General features: G+C 38.6%; 1 protein-coding gene across 2 annotated transcripts in view; it reads left to right on the top strand.

Moving 5' to 3' along the window:
- nord (neuron derived neurotrophic factor nord) overlaps window positions 1-24,176 on the top strand; it is a 254,652-nt gene extending 230,476 nt beyond the window's left edge. For both annotated transcript variants that reach the window (XM_083141510.1, XM_083141509.1), the window contains exons 4-6: window positions 5,495-5,744; window positions 16,924-17,874; window positions 20,996-24,176. In XM_083141510.1, the coding sequence (XP_082997636.1) occupies window positions 5,495-5,744; window positions 16,924-17,874; window positions 20,996-21,131 (1,337 nt within the window). In that variant the 3' untranslated portion in view covers window positions 21,132-24,176. The remainder of the gene's footprint in view (window positions 1-5,494; window positions 5,745-16,923; window positions 17,875-20,995) is intronic.
- The last annotated feature ends 210 nt before the right edge of the window (window positions 24,177-24,386 follow it).

The following is a 24,386-nucleotide window of genomic DNA, read 5'->3' as shown; positions in this document are numbered from 1 at the left end:
TCGTTAGCGATCAAACCCAAGACTTTCTAACGCGAAATAACTTAATAGATCCTTTTCAGTCTGGCTTTCGAAGTAACCACAGCACTTGCACGGCTCTTGTCAACGTAACCGATGACATGAGGCTAGCCATGGACAATAAACAACTTACGATTCTGGTACTTCTAGACTTTACAAAAGCTTTTCAAACCGTTGATCATCAAATTCTACTCGCTAAATTATCATCGTTATTAATTTTTTTCGACTCCGCGGTTAATTGGTTCTGCTCCTATCTTCAAGAACGTCGACAATGTGTCGTTGACCTATATGGAAAATCGTCGTGGAGAAACATTCCTTGTGGTGTCCCTCAAGGCACTGTACTCGGCCCCCTCTTATTTGCTCTGTATATAAACGACCTCCCGACGGTGTTTAACTGCTGTAAATACCATATCTATGTCGACGATTTTAAGCCATATTTCTCTTTCCCCCCGCAAGAAATTCTACATGCAATAGAAATTGTGAACAATGACCTTAAACAAATAAGTACTTGGTCTGCACACCATGGCTTACATCTAAACCCGACTAAAACCCAGTGTATTCTTGTAGGTTCCCCTAGAATTTTGAGCAAAATAGATAAATCTAGCCTCCCTAGACTCAACATAAATGATATTCATCTGCCCTTCTCCACTACTGTTAAGAATCTGGGTGTGATACTCAACCACCATCTCACCTAGGCAGAGCACGTTAACTCGGTATCTACAAGAGCTTTCGGTGCATTGAATTCACTCTATCGGCTCAAAAACTTCCTCCCTGAACGCATAAAGATTAAACTGGTCCAATCTCTTGTATTTCCCATTGTTGACTATTGCGACATTGCTTTCTTGGATGTCAATCACGAGCAAGCTAAAGGACTGCTGCGAATCCAAAATGCCTGAATTCGTTTCGTTTTCTATCTAAAATATTCAGAGCATTTGACACCGTACTTTGCGAAGGTCGATTGGCTTAAATTAAACGAGAAACGTAATTTTCATAAGTTAATTTTACTGTACAAAATCCTCCAAATAAAAGACCCGCCATATCTCTATCACCGATTTCAACATCTTTCCAACTTTCACAGCCGCAGCACCAGATCGCGCGAAAGGTCTTTGCTCTCCATTCCACTCCACAAATCCAACTTTTGTGCAAATTCTTTTTCTGTTACCTCAGCAGGCCTTTGGAACAAGTTGCCACCTGAAATTCATGTCTCTTCCTCAATTGTGACGTTCAAAATTTTTTTAAAGTTGCACATACTACGAGACAATGAAAATTAAATGTTTGACTTCCCTACTAAAGTGGCGGGAGCAGAGAATGATATAAGGACGTAAGGCACTGAAATGATTTAACGTCATAGTTAAGATGAAGTATCGTCAAAGTATACCGTTTCGGACTTGTGTTTAAGTAAGTGTAATGTTATGCATTTGCTTGTACGTGTGTATATGTAAGGGCAAAAGTATGTATGTGTGTGTGCCCTTATCTATAGGTTTAGATCACCATTGTTATATGTATTTTTTCTTTGTATTTTTTTTATTCCTCTGTAATTTTTATATAATTTTTTCACTTTCTTTCTTTTTTCAATATTTCAATATTCCACATTCACATTTGTTTGTAAACATGGTCAAGTGGAAGAAAAGGCTCCACAGCCTTAACTTCACCATGTAAAAGAAGACGAAATAAATAAATAAGTTATCCTAAAGTAGCATTTTGATTTTGAATGTTTGAAACCTTTCGTCGGGTACATAACTTTCTTCGAATGTAGGAATCTTTAATATTACACATTTTCTTTTATGTAAATGTAACTAGGGCGTCAATCTTATTTTTGGATTTTATAATTTTCAAAAAGAAACCATGCGACTGCAAATAGAATATTGTATCCAATTTTCTTTTTTATACTATAAACCTTTTCGAGCAGGCCTCATCTCCAGGAAGCTATCAACTCGGGACAAGCCCCGGCACCTAACGACCTGTTTCGTGAGATGAGTCAACGCAAGGATACTATAAACCCTTTCCTGCTCCCCTCAAAATAGGCAATAGTTAGGCTGGATAGTTGGATGAACTAACCGATCTCTAACTACGCATTTCTCCAATTTTCTTTCTTAAAAGTGCAACTACTTCTTGTTGGATAAAGGAAAAGGCTCTTCTGGGAGCGACTTTCTTAATTTATCTAATTATCGTTCATTGTCATTACTGCGATTAGCATAAGGATTCAGGAAAGTGACATAAAATATGAGATGTAAGTGTAAAAATTATTCTTTACAGTTTCCTGCATATGCCACTTCTGATTAAGGAAAGTTGTCACTACGACCGCTGCGCCATCTCTTGACGCGTCGAAACATTTCAGTAAATTTGTTAGTTTTTCTTTTGGGGACAAACTGTTGTTTCATTTAATCTTTTCCCACGTATAGGCGTAACCGCCCCGAATTCAAAGGCTTATTAAAATTTACATGTTAAGGGTAATTTAAAAAAACAATAACTTATGAAGCATGGTGTTCATGATTTGCCACCCCAATTACGCTGCTGGGAAATTGAAGTTATGTATATTCGATTGACACTTTCTATATATTCATGTAGATAATAAGAGTACGGATCTATGGTTATTATTTATAACATGTAGAGTAATCAGACTGTAATACATGCCATGACATCAGTTTTTTGGATGTAACTGGCTACATTTTGAGAAATGTTAACTGTAACTAGTTACTTTTAAAAGTAAATAGCTGTAATTGTAACAGTTACTTTTTGCAATTGAAGTAACGTTATTAACAATTAATTTACAACACTTAAATTGTTGACTTGACAATTTGTAACGGGGAAGAGCTAAATTTGGCAACTCTGTTTCCAACTACACGTGTCTTCTCTGGATGCTAAGGTGAAAGTATTTTCGTTACATTGGCTATAGCGATCGACCCTTTATTGTAATTCATCTTTTCTAGTTGCGTGCGAAGATTTCAGTGTTTTGGGTAGAGTTCTGCATTCACTTGGAACATGGCATGGCTTTACGTAACCAGAATTTGCAATCTAAGGAGGTGTAAGTTTGTATTTATGGGTGTGAGGATAAATATAGGGCAAAGCATATGAATTTGGATCTTAGGAAAGAAAATAGAGGGTGTTAGGGGTATTGGGGTGTATGGATAAATGACTGTCCCAGGGTCACACATCATTATTGTAGGCTTATTCTGTTTATGATCATTCACGACGAATGCTGTTGTGGTATATTTAACGAAGGCCATTTCTCATATTTCATTGTCTCTTTGGTCTCTCGTCTTTTCTGTCGTGGTAAAGGTAATCTTACAAACTTGCGACGTTAAGGAAATCAATGAACACACTTGAATTCAGTGTTTCAAAATGTTAAACTATTTGGTGAAAAAATACTTACGTTAAAAGAAGTACTTGAGGACCAGGATTTGCTAATCGACTTTTTCTTCGAATGACGCGTGTCAGCGCATCGAATCCCATCACCACCGTTTTCTAGTTTTCGACATATCCTTTCAAGTAGATCTCCAATTGTTTTGATTTTATTTGCTCTATTTTACTTAGCTTTTCTGCCACTTTTGGTTAATCTCGAATATAAGAATTAGTGAACGCATGCTAAAATTATTGAAGGGACACTCCCCAATTGTACTCACGATTTTAGGTCAACATTCAATTTAATCTTTATTATAAGAATACGCGACAAAACGTACCAGCCACCTGGGCGGCTACCTGCGAAGGGTCTTCTAATGAGTCTTAAAATATTTGCGATGCGACAAAACATACCACTTGATGGGACGGCATCAAAAATTATTTACCGAAATTACTATTTTCTCTAGTTTTCCTGATTTCCATCACACTTTATCCAGGCTTTGGACACTCCCACACTGTTATTGGAATTTCCGCGTTTTGCAACCAACTATTTACAAAGTAATCAAAGAAAAGAGTTACCTTCGCTGATTCTGGGGCTTGAGAGTGTATTTCCATCCATCATAAACTTCCTCCGTCTTTAAGAAGGCGAGAGCGGCACACATGAGTATATGCAAACGGATTTCCTCATTCTCTCGATACTCGACCGAACCTAACCGAACAACCGAACCTAACCGAACCTAACCGAACCTGACCGAACCTAACCGAACCGAACCGAACCTAACCTAAGGGATGAAAGTCGTAATGACTAATAACGTAAAACGAAAAACCTAGCTGGGTGCTGGATAGCGCACCATGTTGTAATGTCTGACATGTCAAGGGCAAGTTCAAACGTTTTCCTTGAACTGGTACGTTTTGTCGCGGAGTAAATATTTTGAAGTCATTAGTGGATTCTTCACAGGTAGCTGTTTATCTGAGTGGTACGTTTCGTCGCGAAAACCCAAGTGGTACGTTATGTCGCTGGTACGTTTTGTCGGGACACCTTATTATAAAACTTCTAATGTAAATTCATGCCACTATTGTCTTCTAACAATGTCTCCGAAAAAGTTGTCGAATAATATAGTCAGTGGCGTACTCTGACAGGGACAGGGTGAGACCCGATTTTTCTAAAGAAAAGAACTTCAAATGCATTAAAACGTGACAATATATAGCACTCACCATTAACAATAGGGTACAACCCCCGTTCGTATCGTTGAGTGCATGCCTCCCTTACGAAATTCTGGACACCATAAACAGTTCATTGACCACGTTGCGGAGTGGTTATCATAGCCAAGGGTCCCGGGTTCGAATCCCGCCCTGGACATAGTTGTTCTTTGTGAGTGCCCTTTCAGCAATTTCATCACGCATCCCATAGACGTGCGCAGACCCTCTTATTGAGGGGCTAAAGCCTTCATGAAAGTTCAGTCTGAGAAAGAAAAACCTCATTCCACCTCACTGGTTTACTGTATTGATGGGTACTAAACAGAGGTGTGTATATAGATCCACCGAAAATCACTCTATTAGAAGATTTAAAACTTCAGTGGCACAAAAGTTCTCTGTTCCCCTCCCTCTTTATTTTCCATCTCAGTGGTTCAGACTAATTTACATATAAACATGATTTCCTACAGTAAATACAAAACAAATACACATAATATATTCATTTCCAATGTGTGACCAATTTATTTTGCGACTGCATAGGTGTTGAGTCTTAAATAAGTAACTTGCTGGAGAACTAGGTGAGACAGTCCAATTACATAGGAAATAAACCCTCCGTAGTTTCTTGGAACTTTCTCCGGCCTCAAAATGTTTTATTATTTAAAGAGAATAATTTGTTTTGTTTAATAACGGTAATAATATTTCTCTGCACTAAATTTCTAAGTGAGTGTATTAGGATGGGGGAACTGCCCCCCTTTGCCCCCCGTGCGTACGCCATTATTATGATTAGCCAAAAATTAGAGAAAAGGAACGTAAAACGAAGATACTAAACGCTAAAGTTGAAAGGAATTTTAATTCTGTAAGTCTTTATTCTCGTCCAATACCTCTTGGTGTCGTATTGTCGCCTGGTAGACGTATTGCTCGAAATAATTGTTTGTTCTCCCGACAGATGGCAGAAGCAGTCCGGCGGAAGAGGAGACGCTGGAAACTTACCGAGGGAAGGAGATCCACACGTTCAGCTTGGACAGGGCACGTGTCGGTCTCTACATCATAGAGATGCAACCTCTGGAGAGAGAGACCTACGTGCACTTCTACGCGACGCTCGCGGGCCACACCCTGCTCCGTCAGCCCCTCAAGCCCAGGATTCGAATCCAGAAGAGGCAGAGACGGAAAAGGTTGACCGTTCGATGGGAGCCCAGGTGAGTGGAAGGAATTCTCCTGCGTTCACATAAAGCATCGTGAAGGGATAAGGATTTATTTCAGTTCTGTTCTGTCGAAATCCTCTTGATTTCGAGAGGAAATTCAATATCACAGTTTGGCATTTCTCGGCTAATACAGGATGCGAAATCATTCAAGACTGGGGGATCATAATTTACACACATATACATACATGATTTTTTTTATTATATGTTATTTTATGTAAAATACTAAATTCGAGCTCTGCATAATTGTTCTCACGACGTCGAAACAACGCCGGAATTTTGGGGCTCCCATCGGGAATCGAACCCGGGACCGTTCGCACCAAAGACGATAGCGCTAAGTATCTGGCACCCCCCCCCCCACACACATATATATATATATATATATATATATATATATATATTTTTTTTTTTTTTCGTTTAGTTTTTGCTTTCTGTTAATATTATAAGTTACATTTTATACTTATAGTTCTCTTGCATTCTTGTGCAAATATTGTTACTGGTGTAGATGTGATAATGGTAACTCTTAGAGAGAGAGAGAGAGAGAGAGAGAGAGAGAGAGAGAGAGAGAGAGAGAGAGGATATTGCGGGAGGAAGGGGGAGGAAGGGAGGGGAGGGAGGGGAGGGATGGAGAGATAGATGGAGAGAGAGAATAAGAGAGAGAGGGAAAGAGAGGGAGAGATAGAGAGGAAGAGAGAAAGAGAGGGAGAGAGAGAGAGAGGGAGATATTGGGAGAGGAGAGTGAGGGGGAAGGGATGGATGGAGAGATAGATGGAGAGAGAGAGTGAAAAAGAGAGAGAGAGAGAGAGGGAAAGAGAGGGAGAGAGAGGGAGAGATAGAGAGGGATGGAGGGAGAGATAGAGAGGAAGAGAGAAGGAGAGAGAGAGGGAGGTAGAGAGAGATATATAGGGAGGGAGAGAGATAGGGAGAGAGAGGAGGAGGGGAGAGAGAGGAGGAGGGAGAAAGGGAGAGAGAGAGAGCACCCACGTAACACTCACAAGCACAAGACATACAATGGCCTTTGTTTTCTGTGCGTGTTTCGATATAATCAGCACTCATCTTCTTCGTCACGATTATCCAAAATCATAAGAAAAGCGACGCTAAATAAGAAAAATCAAATCTGAAATAACGATAAAAGTCCACTGAGATCCAACTACTGCAATAAAAGACTGTGATAATTTTGAAGAATTAACGACTATTACACAATTTCCCTAATTAATGCATTTTTAATGATTCAGTTTTTTCTAATATATTTATCGTGTGCACTACTGCAATTTACAATCATTATATTTATGCACGATAAAATATTCGAATTTCAATTTGAAGGGTCTCTCTTATAACTCTTAACGCTGTATATAACAACGCCTTATATAACATGTTGCAATGTGTGTGGACCTCTCCAATGACGTTGTGGCATCGTCGTCGCCTTGGAATCAAGGGTTCCTGGGTTCGAAACAATGTGGAGGCCGGCTCGGATTCCACTTTAAGTTGTAGGTCCAATCCCGATTAGACTTTCTGTGCATAAAGTGGACTTAAAAACAAATTCAATCAAACAAATGAATGTGTGTGTGTGTGTGTTTGTGGCGACCTGAATTCACCTTTTTTTAAATTAACAGACAGCCTTTAAGGAAGCTGTAGGGCCGAAGCGATAGGAGACACGAATATTTCACATCGAAGCTGAAAGCGACACGGGCCCTCTTCAGTATAAACAAAATATTAACCACACATGCGCGAACATCAGACCGAAGCGGCACTACGCACGATACTGAGAGAACTACCCAGTCCGAGCTACATTTGTTGCTTGGTAACGAACCCGCAGTACTGAGTGCAACCTGCCAAAGCGAAGACACGATAAACTTTGAAATACATGTTTCATATGTTTTATTTGAAAATGAGTTCTTTATTGTAATATGTCCCAGAGCCTCCCCGATAATGTGGTGGTAACGTCGTCGCCTCGTAATCGAGGGGTCCCACGTTCGATACCCGGTGGAGGCGCATAGCACAGTGATTTCGATCCCTCTCTAATCTGTAGACCCAGTCCCGATTAGCTTTTCAGTGTAAGAAGTGGATTTAATATTTCAAGGGAATACCAATCAACGTATCTCAACTTCTGCAACCCCAATACAATGAAGTTAGTTTGGTTGCATACTCAAAGGGGTTGTCGTTTACCCTTTTGTGGACAGTGGAAGTCGCTTCAGGCAGACACGATAGATGAGTCGTTTCAATAAAACTGAGCATCCCCTCATCTCAGCGAACCAGGCACATGTCCTATGGTGTGTAAATAGAAAGGCTACCAAGATAAGCACGTATCCAGAGGAGTGGCTTAGGGGTCAAGCCCCCCGAAAAATTTCGATTTACACTAGATAAAATTAGTTTTTTGGTTTCTTGTGCTGTGATATAAAATAATATGACGAATTTGAGGAGAGAAATAATTATCGAGGCAAGGCGGAGAATGTTCTATAACCCTGTTGTTGTTAACAGCGCGTATCCAAGGTGGGGATCATGGGGCTCGACACCCCCAGGAAAGTTTTCAATTTACACTACATAAAATTAGGTTTTTGCCTCCTTGAATAACGTGACGATAATTTAAGGAGAGAAATTATTATAAAGGCAAGAAGGAGAATGTTCTATAATCCTGTTGTTGATAATATTGCATGTAAACGTTTCTTGCACTTTTGGTGTTGTCGCAGCGAACTTGAGCACTATGTAAAGGCTTGTCAGCATTTGGAAGCTGCACAAGAAAGATAGCGCCACAGGTAGGACGAATTTTGTAATTTTTAATCTGGAAAGTGCGAGAGGGAACGTTCTTTATTAAGCAAAGGAGTCGAACTACTGGCAATATTAACGAATCGTTTTATCTACGGAACATCTAGAATATAATGAGGTTAAAGTACGCGGCTTCAATTTCCAGGTTGATCTGTACAACAGAATCGGTTAATGAGAATTCAAAGGTAAGTTTGTTAGTTCAAACTGTCGATTAGTGATCAGTCAGTGTCCATTCGTAGCGTTATAAGATCTGGTGATTCGAAAATGAAAATGACTAAATACCGTGAAGGAACGAAGTCTACTACTATTTCCAGTTCGGGTCCAAAGCTGAAGACATTGACGACAACGGAACTTCCGGAGCCTCAGTCGCTAGTTCGCGTCGAAGGCCGATGAGATCGAAGGTCTCTTTTTAAAGAGAACATTTCAGCAGTACCGGGTATTGTAGTAGTTTATTAAAAAAGAAATAAGCTGCACAGATCAACTGAAAAATCAAAGTTTTGAGTGATGATTTAGTTGTTCCCGGACGAAATTTCGTGTATGCAGTCCGAGAATTTCGTGCCATAATAAATACTACTGACCTACTGGGTTCGACACACACTCAAACACTTAACACTATGAAGGGACAGCCGAAATTGTATGAATGTCGAGAAGAGAAAGCAAGTAGATGTTGCATACATATACATTTTAGGCGGAAATTGAAGGCTCTACCAGGACCCGAATCAAGGCTCTGGCATATCGTGCCATTGTTCTACCACTGAGCCACCGAGCCACCCTTCACTTCGACTGATTTTTCGCTAAAAAGTATACATAGTACATGTCCCGTGTATGTCAAATCGTAAGATGTTACCTGTATAACGAATACGCACAGAAATTAAAGGATAAACAAGGAAACTGAAGTGTATTCCCACCGGTTGAGGAGACATTTTACTTCTGTGCTCAACACGAGCTACCGCTTCACACTCAAAGACACCATAGAAGAAGCGGGCAAAAACATACTCAGATGTTTCCGGCACACAGTGCTGATGTATAGAAACAGAGGAGTCGAGTGATAAAGAAAAAGTTCAGATTTCACGTTATGATTAAAATGGGAGCCTTAAACAATGACCACGATTTAGGGGATAGTTGCTTCTCATTGTCTTGCCTTCACACTATCGCCTCTTTATGCTAAGGGTTGTCTACCAAGATAAAGTAAACTTTCCTTGCACCCGCCCCCTCCCCTCCTTTCTGGAACCCAATCGTCACCACAGGCCTTAAAAATACAATTGCGAGGTTCTATCTATACCCCTTTAAAATATGGTGTTTAGCCCCCCGAAAATAATTCCTGGGTACGTGCCTGGGTATCATGTATGGAACAATAAACTTTTGGAGACTTATTGTGATTGGGAGATGGCACATTGCAGGAATTGCAAACACTGGATGTTCGGAACTAGAAGATAGCACAATGCAGGATCTGCAAACACTGAAAGTTAGGAAGTAGTAGATAGCACAATGCAGGATCTGCAAACACTGGAAATTAAACACTAGTAAATAGCACAATGCAGGATCTGCAAACACTGGAAGTTAAGAACTAGTAGATAGCACAATGCCTAATTTGCAAACATTGGAAATTAAAAACTAGTAAATAGCACAATGCAGGATCTGCAAACACTGGACGTTAGGAACTAGTTGATAGCACAATGCAGGATCTGCAAATACTGGAAGTTAGGAACTACTAGATAGCACAGTACCTAATCTGCAAACACTGGACGTTAGGAACTAATAGATAGCACAATGCCTAATCTGCAAACACTGGAAGTTACGAACTAGTAGATAGCACAATGCAGGATTTGCAAACACTGGAAGTTAGGAGCTAGTAGATAGCACAATGCAGGATCTGCAAACACTGGACGTTAGGAACTAGTAAATAGCACAATGCAGGATCTGCAAACACTGGAAGTTAGGAGCTAGTAAATAGCACAATGCAGGATCTGCAAACACTGGAAGTTAGGAGCTAGTAGATAGCACAATGCTGGATCTGCAAACACTGGACGTTAGGAACTATTAAATAGCACAATGCAGGATCTGCAAACACTGGAAGTTAGGAGCTAGTAGATAGCACAATGCAGGATCTGCAAACACTGGAAGTTAGGAGCTAGTAAATAGCACAATGCAGGATCTGCAAACACTGGAAGTTAGGAGCTAGTAGATAGCACAATGCAGGATCTGCAAACACTGGACGTTAGGAACTAGTAAATAGCACAATGCAGGATCTGCAAACACTGGAAGTTAGGAGCTAGTAGATAGCACAATGCAGGAACTGCAAACACTGGAAGTTAGGAGCTAGTAAATAGCACAATGCAGGATCTGCAAACACTGGAAGTTAGGAGCTAGTAGATAGAACAATGCAGGATCTGCAAACACTGGACGTTAGGAACTAGTAAATAGCACAATGCAGGATCTGCAAACACTGGAAGTTAGGAGCTAGTAAATAGCACAATGCAGGATCTGCAAACACTGGAAGTTAGGAGCTAGTAGATAGCACAGTACCTAATCTGCAATCACTGGACGTTAGGAACTATTAAATAGCACAATGCAGGATCTGCAAACACTGGACGTCAGGAACTAGTAGATATCACAATGTAGAATCTGCAAAAACTGGAAATTAGGAAGTAGTAGATAGCACAATGCAGGATCTGCAAGCACTGGAAGGTAAGAACTAGTAGATAGCACAATGCCTAATCTGCAAACACTGGAAATTAGGAAGTAGTAGATAGCACAATGCAGGATCTGCAAACACTGGAAATTAGGAAATAGTAGATAGATGGAAACACTGCACTCGCTCGTGCACCACCTGGACGAAATCGCTGTCAAATTTGAACACAAAAGGGCATAATTACAAATAGTTTATGCAAATATAATATAACAACACCTTTGCAAATACTGTGCAATGAGCGAAAAGTAACAATTCTCTCAATTTCCAGTGCAAATGTGTTCGTCGGATAGAAAAGTGGTAGTTTACGCAATCATCAACACGTTTCAAGGCATTTGCTACAAGCGAAGTTGTAGAATGTTTGTAAGGTTTGTCTCAGATATGTCTTTTCCAAGAAATTCATGGTCGCGGGTTCTAATCCTGAACTCTCCATATTTTTATTTATTTTTTTGTAAGTATGGCATTGAGATACATCGAGTATGGAGTTTAGTAAATAACTTGAACAATTTAGTTTCAGAATGTTCGCAAAATGTAATTCGGTTTGGAATTTGACAAATGTTTCCAGCAGCTCAATGTATCTGTTTTTTTCTTTCTTTTTTGCAGTAAGGTATACAATTCAGAGATGAGATTTATTTCAAGCCACTAACTTTCCACTCAATCTAGGCATGCCTTATGAAATGTCTGCAACATGTGAAAAGTCTTACGACCTATCACACACGTAGAGCACAATATAGCTACACCACAGGTGCCACTGGTACTAAACATGTAGTTTAAAAAGTGACAGTGCACGATTTAGGTCCTTCAGTTTTACAAAATCTCCTATTCGTATTCACTATTAGTTGTATGAAACATGCAAGGAATACCTCATACATGTGGAAATACTGCGTTCGTGTGTTCAGAAGTTCGAAGTACTGAGAACTGTTGTAGAAAGAAGAACGACCAGGCACAAGCCTTTTCTATCTCACAAGTGGCAAAAGTGAAATTATGTCCATATATTGATTGAGAGAGAGGGAGAGAGGGAGAAAGACTATCCCATGTGGGTATTTACATTTTTTTTCATTTTGTGTGATTTGAAAAATACGGATACGAGATGTCAAATTAAAGGACCTAAATAGTTTACTGTCATTTTTTAAACTATATGTTTAGTACTAGTAGCACAAGAAGAAAGTGATATCTGTGGTGTAGTGTTATCGTGCCCGACGTGTGTGACAGGGGTCGTAAGATCGATCCCCAACCACAGCAGATAATCTTTCAGAAGGCGAGAAACATTTGACGAAATATTTCTTCAGATTCATGGATATAACGTTGATTTCTTCCAAGACTTGGAAATCTTAGATTCCAGACAGCTATCTAAATTGAAGCAGACACTCTGATACCACGTGACAGGTGCAGAAACAACATAGGATGCATACCTTAATCATCGCGAGGGCTCGAAAGTTGATGACCTGAGGAAAACCTTAAAATTGATTTAAAAAATGGTCTAAAATATTTTTCGCACCGAAATTGAAAGCTTGATTTTTTTAATAAATGAAAAAAGAGTCGTTGAATAATTCGATAAAACCCGCTGTTTGGAGGTTTAAACTACTAACTACTGAAGCAAAAAGCTAAAAGCTAAAAGCAGTTAAGTGCTAATTTAGATATCCTTAAATTAACTTCAAGGTTACGTAACATACACGGCAACTTTTTTTGGTATAAATCATTCACCTCCATTGAAAATGGATCTTCCACGATACAGTAGACGGCAAGCAACTGAAAATAAATTTGTTCTTGGCGAACATAAGGTTATATATTTTTTAATATTGTGCCTAATTTTATTTTAAAGCACAAATGAAAGCAATAACAGAGACTAACAAGGGAACCGTAAAGTAGGCTTCACACAAAGCATCTTAAGTTTGTTGCAGGAAAAATAAATTTACCACAATTAATTATTTAATCCATTTGCCAAATATTTCACTTGAAAATAATAGTTGTGCTTTTCCATTGACCATATATTCGTTTAATGGTAAACTTGCTAAAAGGGCTATGTAAGGAAATTTAAATCTATAAGTCATGCTAGCAAATGCATTTAAACTTCACGAAACAACAAGGAAGGAGAAAAAATAAGTTTTAAACTTAAGAAAAATGTAGCAAAAAAAGCAAAACAAATATTGAAAATAACCTAAAACGAAGAAAAGGGCAAAAGAAATATGTTTTTTGGTTCTAGCTAAAAGAAAACAGACTGATATCAGGTTTAGTTGTTCCGAAGGCTCAGAATTCTTCACTAACTACGGAGCCCTAGTCAACACATTCATTGTTTGGCCAAATACTTTCAGTTGGGATGCGACAACAATTTAGGTATTGTTCGATCCCAATTGATGAATGTTCCTATTGATTTTCAAAGAATAATAAAAATAATTACTTAGAATGAATGGTAATAATAACACCGGGGAACAAAATTGAACTTTTTTTCTGACACACGAGGAAAAATAGCTGATCCTAATAGTACCTTTTGTACTGAATTCAAATGTTTAAGTAGTTTTTGTCCATCACCCACAGTTTCTTTGTGATACCTAGGTTAAGTGTGAAATATGTTTGTGCATCTTGACATACATACTGTAGATGGCTGGGGATGCGGGTGCAGAACGTTTGCTTCCTAGTGTACTTCTCGTCCGGTTTCCTCCGTCTCCTGGAATGCTCCGACTTGCAGAGGAGAATTCTACAGGAAACGGAGGTTGCAAAGTACAGCGGAACTGGCTACTATCTAAGCGAAGGGTGCCTTGTCACCGGCCCTTATTTGAGTTGTAATCAGTTGGTGGATCATTGATAGTAGCAGCCAGTGCTGCCGCCAGGAAGCAGAGGTAAGTGTTGGCGCATCCCTCAGCCACCTACCCTTCTCCTCCTACTCTCATTTGTTTAGCTCAGTAAACGGTAAAACATCATCTGACCTTATCTCATTTCTCCCGAAATAAGTGCACTATCAATATGGTAAAGTAGACGATTTAAGATACGACGCTACTCAACTTATCTAAAATGTGAGAGTTGTTGATTTCCATCTGCATTCTGCACCTGGAATATCCCTCTTCAGCATCCAACAGTAATCAGTAAGCATTCTTGCCCTCTATTGTCCCTGGTACCTCTTTCCATGAGACTTGGTGGAAACGCTCCCCGTGTTCGCCACTTGACGGCACCGAGATTGTCAGAGAAGAAATCCAGGTGAGAGTCAAAGACATTTATTTTGAGGGACATATTACACCCCATATCTTTGTATGGCTGTATCAGTTCACCCACAATATAACGGTAGTTCGGAACTTTACGATTTCCTAAAACGTTTATACACAACGCTTTTAAATTAACTCCACACTGATCTTTCAATTTCTAATTTGGGAGCACACAAAAATTCTTTCCTTGATTTTAGCGTCCTAACACGAGGAAATGTTTCCTTCAAATAATGAAACTCAGCACTATTTTTGTTCGCCTTAACGAAGATTTTGATAAGCCCTCCCTAACTCGATATGAAGTGGAGGAAGAAGAATCATATCAGAGTGAACTAGTGAGGGATGTACAACATTTTGAATGCCCAGGTGTATGTGATTTACAAATTGGTCATTCTTTCTTTTTGCAATGATTATTCTTGTCCCTGGTGTCCCATTCGCACAATAAACAGCAAAATAACTGCAAACCCTTTAAAACGCAATTACTTTTAAATCGAAGCATATGATCCTACAATACTTATTATACTGAATTTTTCTAACAGTTTTTTCATATTTGCATGTGTTTTCTTCAATTTACTTGTACAAACTAACAGCACAGAAGGAAATGTGATCCCACTGTGCAAGAGAACAGCCTTCAAACTAGTTTTCGAGGAACCAGTGCAGGCTACGCTATATTGTTTCATATTCATGATCAAATAAATACATAACATAGCAAATATTATTACAATACACTATCGTTTTCTCTCGAATTAAACTCTTCAAACTCCCTTCCTGTTGGTTACGAACGAAACACACTTTGGTGTATTTATGAAGGACATTCCAGCCTTTCGGCCTACTGTAGATACCAACAATTCGGCCAATTTTTCCCAATTTCAAATCCCGAACAGGGTTCTTTAATTCACCTTGTGTTAGCAGATGAGGTTCACAGGAAGAGACTTCGCAAGTAGAATGATCTTGCTTCTCATTTTCAACTTTGGTAGCTACCTCGTGTTCCCATCCATCTTCTAGAGTTAGATGTGTACTGGGATGTGGTACAGGTACTGGCCTCACAGCATATGCCAAATTTGGTTACTTAACTGTTTATTTGCGTTTACAACTTATTCCTTTTAAACAGAAATAACAGTCTGATGAATAATCTCTTCGTTCAAGCTACAACATTTCATTTCCATTGAAGTCGCATCAAATACGATGTTCGCCCCCTCCTTTCAATGTGATTCAGCCCTCCCCCGAAATAAAATTTACGTGCGTCATTTTGCGTTCATAAATGTTAAATTGTTTGTGCCCACCTTGTGTTCGAAATCATTTAAAATAACGTTTTACATACATTACACATCACAGAGAAAACGCCAAAAAATTCCGAAAAAGCAAAACTTAAAAAATGTAATTGTACAAAAACTGTGGGTGATAGAAAATTCTGAGTGCATATTTGAATTCAGCGTAAAATTGTACATTAGAAACACAATATACATTTCATGTGCCAAAAACTGTGTTCCCCATTGTAATCAAGGATATGTTGTGTAAATTAGTTTCAAAATAATGGCAGACTTTTCACATGTAGCATGCCTAGATTGAGTGGGAATTTATTACTTTGAAAGAAATTTCATCTCTAAATTATATAGTTACTGAATTCCATACTCAATGTATCTGAATACCATACTTACAAAGAAAACGGTTTGATAAAATATGGAGGGTTCAGGATTGGAACCCGCGACCCTTAATTTATAGGAAAAGTATCTGTGACGGGAGAATTGTTACTTTTCGCTCATTGCACAGTATTTGCAAAGGTGCTGTTATACAATTTGTATAAACTATTGGAAATTATGCCCGTTTGCATTCAAACTTGACAGAGATTTTCTCCAGGTGAACCTCGAGCGAGTGCAGTGTTTCCAACCTCACAACAGTTTCTCCGATCCCAATTTCAACATGCCGAATCGCAAGTATTCTCTTAAAATTATTCCTCATACTTGAGTTTTCCGTTTTGTTCTCTATTAATATGTTGGGCGAATATAGTTTCTGACTTCTTGTTATAAACAAGATCGTAAATCATTCACCACGGGGTTTCTTGCCTAGAAGAGGGATCTGCAGTAGAGTTGGCTACTATGTGCTGGTTCGCCAGAGCTATGTTGCCAAATTAACGTTTTCTGGACTTAGAAATTTTTCAGGGCGCTCAAGTAACATTTGGAGAAGTGTACATTGTTAATGCCGGTTTCTCAATGTTATGACACTAGTTAATTAATGAACAAGCATGTAACTCATGCGCGTAAATCAATGTCTATAAATGCATCTACTCATGGTACGTCAGCAGTGTCATAAGTGACATGTACGGGGAGATAGTCATTCCAATGGACGACGGTACGCACTTAACATGTTTCAGCCGATATGTCGGTACGCTTGCATTCACGACTCTAGGTTCCCTATCTCTAAGTATTCAGTGGTTTATTACCTATTTAATTTTTGCACTACTTACTGAATCGCCCTGTATAAATGAGTGTGTCTATATATCCTAAGTGCTGTATTTCGTGTATCGTTGCAGCTCCATCGACCCCCACCTGATGCAGTATTGCCTGGTAGTGAACACCAGACGTGACTACTCAACCTTGTGCGAAGCCAGAGGAGAAAGATACGGCGTTGTCCCGCCCGACGTGTCCCAGACAACAGGATTCGACTTTCCGAGGGAACGGGTGGACATCCACAAGAGCGAGATCGCCAGCAAGTTCGTCAAGATCAACTCCAGCAGGAAGCTACAGGAGGACATTGTCGTTGGGTGCGTTGGGAAGAAGACGCACTTCACCATCAGCGATTTGGAGCAAGGGAAGGTGTACCATTTTAACCTGTTTGCGGTCAACAAGAGGACCAACCTTAGCTTCCCCTACGCGCAGACGACGCTCAAATACGACCAAAAGACGCGCCCTTCGAGCTTAAGGGACGGAAAACCGGCAACGGTGAACCTGAGACAGCAAGATGGCCGCGCGATATTTAAATTCAAGGTCAGCAAGATGGTGGACGAGCTGTTGTTCTCCGTGATGCCGTGCGGCGGCGCTGTGAACGTCGACGTCACCAAGCAGAAGGCCACGGTGGTCGGGAAGCGGCGCGTGGAAGGGTACGAGAAACTGAAGGTTTTCGCGCCAGAAAAGGGGCGGTACGTGCTCCGGGTGTCTGCGGTAGACCAAGAGGAGCTGAGGAGGATCGTCGGGGTGGAAGTCGTGGCCACCACGAAAGCCGGGCGGTTCCCGTTGCCTGATCTGCCGAACGAGACGAAAGTGATCGAGTACGAGAGCTTGAGAACGTGTGACTCGGTGACCGTCGGGTGGATCCCTTCCCCCAGCCCCAGGGTGAAGGAGTACTGCATCTACGTGCGAGAAGAGAAGCGGCAGAAGAGGTTGTACTTCAAGAAGCCCAACCAATGCAACCTGGACAAGAACTTGAGGCGAGATGCCAATTTCGTGGTTATGCACTGTGTGCCTCAAAACCCAGCAGACACCAGGTAACTTCCGTACTCATTTATGCTATTTCTGTCAGTTAATTGCGAAAATGAACTCATGAAAAAGATAAAAGAATGAACATAATAAGTCTGTGGCGTATCCAAGGAGGGGCAAGAAGGTGGTCACTTGCCAACCATGGAATAGCGCATTTCACCACATAATGTTTCTTTCTCTCTCCCTATTACTTCTTTTTGTCTTTCTCAACCTGACTGCCCTGTTTCTTTCTTTCTCTCTATCGCTTCTTTATTCCTTTCTCAATCTGACTTCTCTGTTTCTTTCTTTCTCTCTATCGCTTCTTTATTCCTTTCTCAATCTGACTTCACTGTTTCTTTCTTTCTCTGTATCACTTCTTTATGTCTTTCTCAATCTGACTTCCCTGTTTCTTTTTTTCTCTCTATCGCTTCTTTATTCCTTTCTCAATCTGACTTCCCTGTTTCTTTCTTTTTCTCTATCGCTTCTTTATTCCTTTCTCAATCTGACTTCCCTGTTTCTTTCTTTCTCTCTATCGCTTCTTTATTCCTTTCTCAATCTGACTTCCCTGTTTCTTTCTTTCTCTCTATCGCTTCTTTATTCCTTTCTCAATCTGACTTCCCTGTTTCTTTCTTTCTCTCTATCGCTTCTTTATTCCTTTCTCAATCTGACTTCCCTGTTTCTTTCTTTCTCTCTATCGCTTCTTTATTCCTTTCTCAATCTGACTTCCCTGTTTCTTTCTTTCTCTCTATCGCTTCTTTATTCCTTTCTCAATCTGACTTCCCTGTTTCTTTCTTTCTCTCTATCGCTTCTTTATTCCTTTCTCAATCTGACTTCCCTGTTTCTTTCTTTCTCTCTATCGCTTCTTTATTCCTTTCTCAATCTGACTTCCCTGTTTCTTTCTTTCTCTCTATCGCTTCTTTATTCCTTTCTCAATCTGACTTCACTGTTTCTTTCTTTCTCTGTATCACTTCTTTATGTCTTTCTCAATCTGACTTCCCTGTTTCTTTCTTTCTCTCTATCGCTTCTTTATTCCTTTCTCAATCTGACTTCCTTGTTTCTTTCTTTCTCTCTATCGCTTCTTTATTCCTTTCTCAATCTGACTTCACTGTTTCTTTCTTTCTCTCTATCGCTTATTTATTCCTTTCTCAATCTGACTTCCCTGTTTCTTTCTTTCTCTCTATCGCTTATTTATTCCTTTCTCAATCTGACTTCCCTGTTTCTTTCTTTCTCTCTATCGCTTCTTTATTCCTTTCTCAATCTGACTTCACTGTTTCTTTCTTTCTCTGTATCGCTTCTTTATGTCTTTCTCAATCTGACTTCCCTGTTTCTTTCTTTCTCTCTATCGCTTCTTTATTTCTTTCTCAATCTGACTTCCGTGTTTCTTTTTTTCTCTCTATCGCTTCTTTATTCCTTTCTCAATCTGACTTCCCTGTTTCTTTCTTTCTCTCTATCGCTTATTTATTCCTTTCTCAATCTGACTTCCCTGTTTCTTTCTTTCTCTCTATCGCTTATTTATTCCTTTCTCAATCTGACTTCCCTGTTTCTTTCTTTCTCTCTATCGCTTCTTTATTCCTTTCTCAATCTGACTTCTCTGTTTCTTTCTTTCTCTCTATCGCTTCTTTATTCCTTTCTCAATCTGACTTCACTGTTTCTTTCTTTCTCTGTATCACTTCTTTATGTCTTTCTCAATCTGACTTCCCTGTTTCTTTTTTTCTCTCTATCGCTTCTTTATTCCTTTCTCAATCTGACTTCCCTGTTTCTTTCTTTCTCTCTATCGCTTCTTTATTCCTTTCTCAATCTGACTTCCCTGTTTCTTTCTTTCTCTCTATCGCTTATTTATTCCTTTCTCAATCTGACTTCCCTGTTTCTTTCTTTCTCTCTATTGCTTCTTTATTCCTTTCTCAATCTGACTTCCCTGTTTCTTTCTTTCTCTCTATCGCTTCTTTATTCCTTTCTCAATCTAATTTTACCGGTTTCTTTCTCTCTCTCGTTTCCCTGTTCCTTCTGTCTCCCACTCTCGCTTCCCTATTTTTCGTGTCTCTGCCCTGACTGGGTGGGTGTTTTGTAACTCCTGCTACCTTTCTTGCAAAAGAGTGTTCGCTACTGGTAGCGAGGTGGAAACGCTACGTAAAGATTGCTAAAATTAGAAAGAAATGATTTTGAAATGTATCGTGTTATCAAATATCCGTGATATTTTATTTGTACTTTCCTCATTTTTCTCCGCTTTACTGGCCCTTTTGGCTATTAGAATGGAGATGAGTAACGAATAGATGAATGTGATGGAACATTCACAAAGAGACACCAATGCTTAGGTCACTACCCGAACCCGGAACTTCTATTACGTGGCCACAAAATGCTCTTTCCCACGGCGGGGCAGAACCTTCTTGGTGCAGTGGCTGTCTTGGCACGTTTCGAAGCCAGAACCGGGGTTAGGAAGTGATCGTTTCATTAGGTTTGTTTCTTCGTCTATTTAGTTCCATTTGTTCTCATCGTCGCTGTCACGGACGTAGCCAGGATTTTCTTACGGTGGGGCCCAGTTTTATATGTGAAAAATGTAGTGTGTAAAAATACTGAAATAATCCAGAGTTCGAAACCCGGCCTGAACACTGGTGTTGTTTGCAAGTGTCCCTTCATCAATGTCATCATGTCATCACTCATCCTCATCTTCGCGATTAGGCAAAAGTGTCAGAAAAGCGAAGTAAAATAAACCAAACCAATCTATCAACAAATGCTCCGTAGCGGAGTGGTTGGCAGAGCGCGTCAGTAGTTCCGAGTTCGAATCCCGACTGAGCATGGGTGTTATTTGTGAGAGTACCTTTATCAATTCTATCATGTCAAGCTCACTTCCACGTCCTTATCTGTTTGTGATTGCCTTTTCGTATATTTCATCTTATCTCAATTCATCCTCATCTTCGCGATTTTCCAAAAGAGAAGTATAATAAATAACATGAATCCATCAATGAAACCTCTTTAACAAGGCATGAATACATTGATCAATAATCCTAGATACGTAGTTTGTCAACATTTGTGGAGGGTCCCGGGTCGCCAATGTATGCTATTAATCTGAGAAATAGTAGCAAAAATAAAACAAAACCACAAGGTAACCATGGAATTTTTATATCCTTTAATAAAACTCCATTTTCTTTACAGGCTCGTTGTCACACAAAAGTTATCCAGCCTAAAGGCAGGCAAAAGCTACATCGTACAAGTAACAGTGAAGAAGACCCACGGGAAGTCTCTCTCCTACGATCTACTACAAGTCTACACGAAATCTAGTTGCGTTTAATTCACCTAGAGTAATATCATCACCATGGGCTACTAGATCCATTAACTTCAAACCCAGTAACTGGTCAGTGTGTATCTCCACAAACATACAGGAACTTTAGAAATAGAATCCAATAATCCCCAAACCCTAACTATTACTAGAACACAGCTTCGAATACCACCACACGTACGTTACCTGCTAAGAGCTTTGTGTTATCATCAGATGTTCTGTTGTTTGTTGTCTTGTTGCGTGATTATTTTTGTTTATAGAAAGAGTGAGAGAAAGAGAGAGTGAGAGGGTTACGAGAGTATATTTATTTATTGACATGTCCTTAGATTCCAGCTACATTAATACAGTGGAACTGTATGTCTCAAATTTCGCGTAGTACTTAGTTTTTTTTGTCGTTTTTTGTTGTATATTTAAGAGGAGTAGTTCTTTTTAGCTATGGTTGTATGACCCATTTATATTGAGTTTTTTGTGAATTGAACCCACCCTTCTATGCCAATGATTAATTTATAGGCTTTCGCTACTTGAAAAACCCATTAAACAAAGGTAGACTTTCAATTGCCGACTTGATATTATTTCTTGTTTAATCGTTTTCATAGGCCAACATGGTCATGAATTCTTTTGAAATATTTTAAATATGGTATGTCTCTTGGAAAATATGCAAGTGCTATTAGACAATGAGTAGGAGTATATTTTCAACATGGAAACTTGTTACGTAGCTTCGACTGTCATATAATTGAAACTGTCCTCCCTTAGAGGATAACAATGAGATTTAGACGGTCTACTATGAGGCTACCTTAGATCTGGGGTAAACTATGAAACCTATGATCCAATACCGTAAGTGTCCTTAATACGCTATGCATCTCCTGTCAATCAGCACTAAGCACTACTACCACTAATATTCGTCGTTTACTCTAATAAGAACACTAAAGCAGAAAAAAATGAAACTATTGAATAACTTTTCTTCAGTTACACTTGTCAAAATTCCACAAATAAAATAACTTTGAATCGTCAGAATACACGGTCTTCACAATGTCCAAACAACAACCAGCTTCCAGCAACTAAAAAACTACAGGTTAGTACATAAACACTTTTATGAAATTACTCATTTTCCTTACATACCAGATTTGTTGTAATACCATAAGAAGAGTAATCTCTGATGAACCTAACATTTTAAATATTCAACTACTTAATTATGCGGATATATAACATACTTTTCGGAAACAAACTTGCATATTTATAGTTCATGAGGAATTGCAAGTAATACATGAAGCAAATTTTCGGGTTAAAAATAAGGAATATAAATGAAATGAAGTGACACTAACAATATTAAAGAAAAGGAGGAGAATTATATTTTTTATAGAACATACTAGACGTAGGTTCGTATGAAGCTTTAATGCAGGATTCTCTCTCATTAAAATGTACTATGCTGATGAGGCAATTTTCGAATTCTGTACTAAAAATCAAAAAAATCTTTTTTTACTAACTGCAAGTAATAAAGATGCCGCTTGTGTATTGTATCGTGCAATGAAGTAATTACAAATGTACAACGCTTATTGTAAAATTGATAAACCCAAAAATGTTTTCAACACAAACAGAACATTTCTTTTCTGCAATCTTCTCTGAGATTTGTTATGGAGAGCCACTTCTAATTATATTATCAGAAACTTTGGAGCCCTAAATCCCGTTAAGATTATTGTTCTATACTTGCATTACACTCTGAGCAAATTAAATTATTCTTTTTACAAAATTACGATTGTACCAAACATTGTGTGTTGGAACCACTGAATGAAATATCGTAGCCAGATAAAAATTTGGACGAGAAAGATATATATTCGATCAAAATGACTTCAAGAGATATTTCACGTATAAAATGGAAGTTGAAATTATAAAATTTTACAATAAATTAAATTAAATACAGTTTTTGTAATCATGGAGTCTTCTACATCCTGGATGGCGGTTGTTACAAGAGATAAAATAGGTGAAAATGCAACTTGTCCGTGTTTGACATACAATTACATAGAACAACAGTGTAGAATCCGAGGATTGGTAAAGGAAGGAAACTAAAAATAAACTTCATAGTCAAGTCCAAATCTAATAATTTACGTTTTATTATAACTCAGGAAAACTAATAATAATAAAAGTTATGAAAAGATAAAAATGAACCTGCAAAATTTGAACGAACTATTTAGCATATTCGAAATATATGTATACAAAATAAATAAAAATCTGTCATAGTTGTGATTACCACATGTAAATCTATGTATAATTACATATAAATTCAATTCATCCAAATTTTAAGTTAGTTATATGATATAGAGTATTCTGTTTGTAAAGTAACTGCAGATATAGCCTATACCATGCCTTAGATTACTAACAGCTCCAGCTCTATCTGCAGTTCATATTTGGTAATAATTGTGAAATCGTAAAAACACATAGTTGACCCAGGCTACATTCAACTATCGCTGCAAAATTTGTAATATCAAGACGAATACGCTTGAAACTGATCCACGTGAAGTAGTGCGTTCACAAATAATTTTTCCACTACATATTTTCCTCACTTGCGTGAGATTTAAGTTGAACTCAATGATCCGAATATACTTTAACATATTACCAGCACTTCCAAATGTAGATTTATACGTGAACTTTACGCATTTTCGAATATTATACGGAAAGTGTTTTCACATTAGACTATGATATTTGCCATAACACACATGCCAAGCATATTGACATTTATATGAAATATAGATGCTTCATAAAGTGCCTTTAACCTGAGTGACAATCACATGTCAGTTGTGCTTTTTGTAAAATATACTATTACCAAAAATTTATGTGAATGGACTGATAGTTTTAAGATGAAATCTAGCTATTAAATAGACAGAGGCCATGCAGTGCCAGTATTATTAATTGACGTATTTAAATTATATGAAACATTTATTAACGAGCTATTCTATTGTGTGAGTCAATGTATATATTTTAAGAAAAACAAAATGCGAAGAGGCTGTATAGATTAAGGAAATATTTTGTATTGATAAAAGAATAAATTTTTATGCAAAATTTGTTATCGGTGGAATTTATTTCGAAAACCACAATTGCCTGTGTATGTACAAATAATGCAACAAGTGTCACATTTGAAAGTTTAGTATACATGGAATTGTAACAAATAATTTCAGTTTACTTCTATTTTTTTAAAAAAAATGTCTATTTGAGCCCTCGAAAGTTCTGAGTTTGTTTGTATGCACTAATATCTACCAAAACTGTCAAGGCTGT

Source organism: Lepisma saccharinum, chromosome 20 (genome assembly GCF_977018435.1).
Source record: "Lepisma saccharinum chromosome 20, izLepSacc3.1, whole genome shotgun sequence".
Taxonomy (NCBI): domain Eukaryota; kingdom Metazoa; phylum Arthropoda; class Insecta; order Zygentoma; family Lepismatidae; genus Lepisma; species Lepisma saccharinum.
Note: the sequence above shows the minus strand (reverse complement) of the source record. Positions and strands in the feature narration are given on the sequence as shown.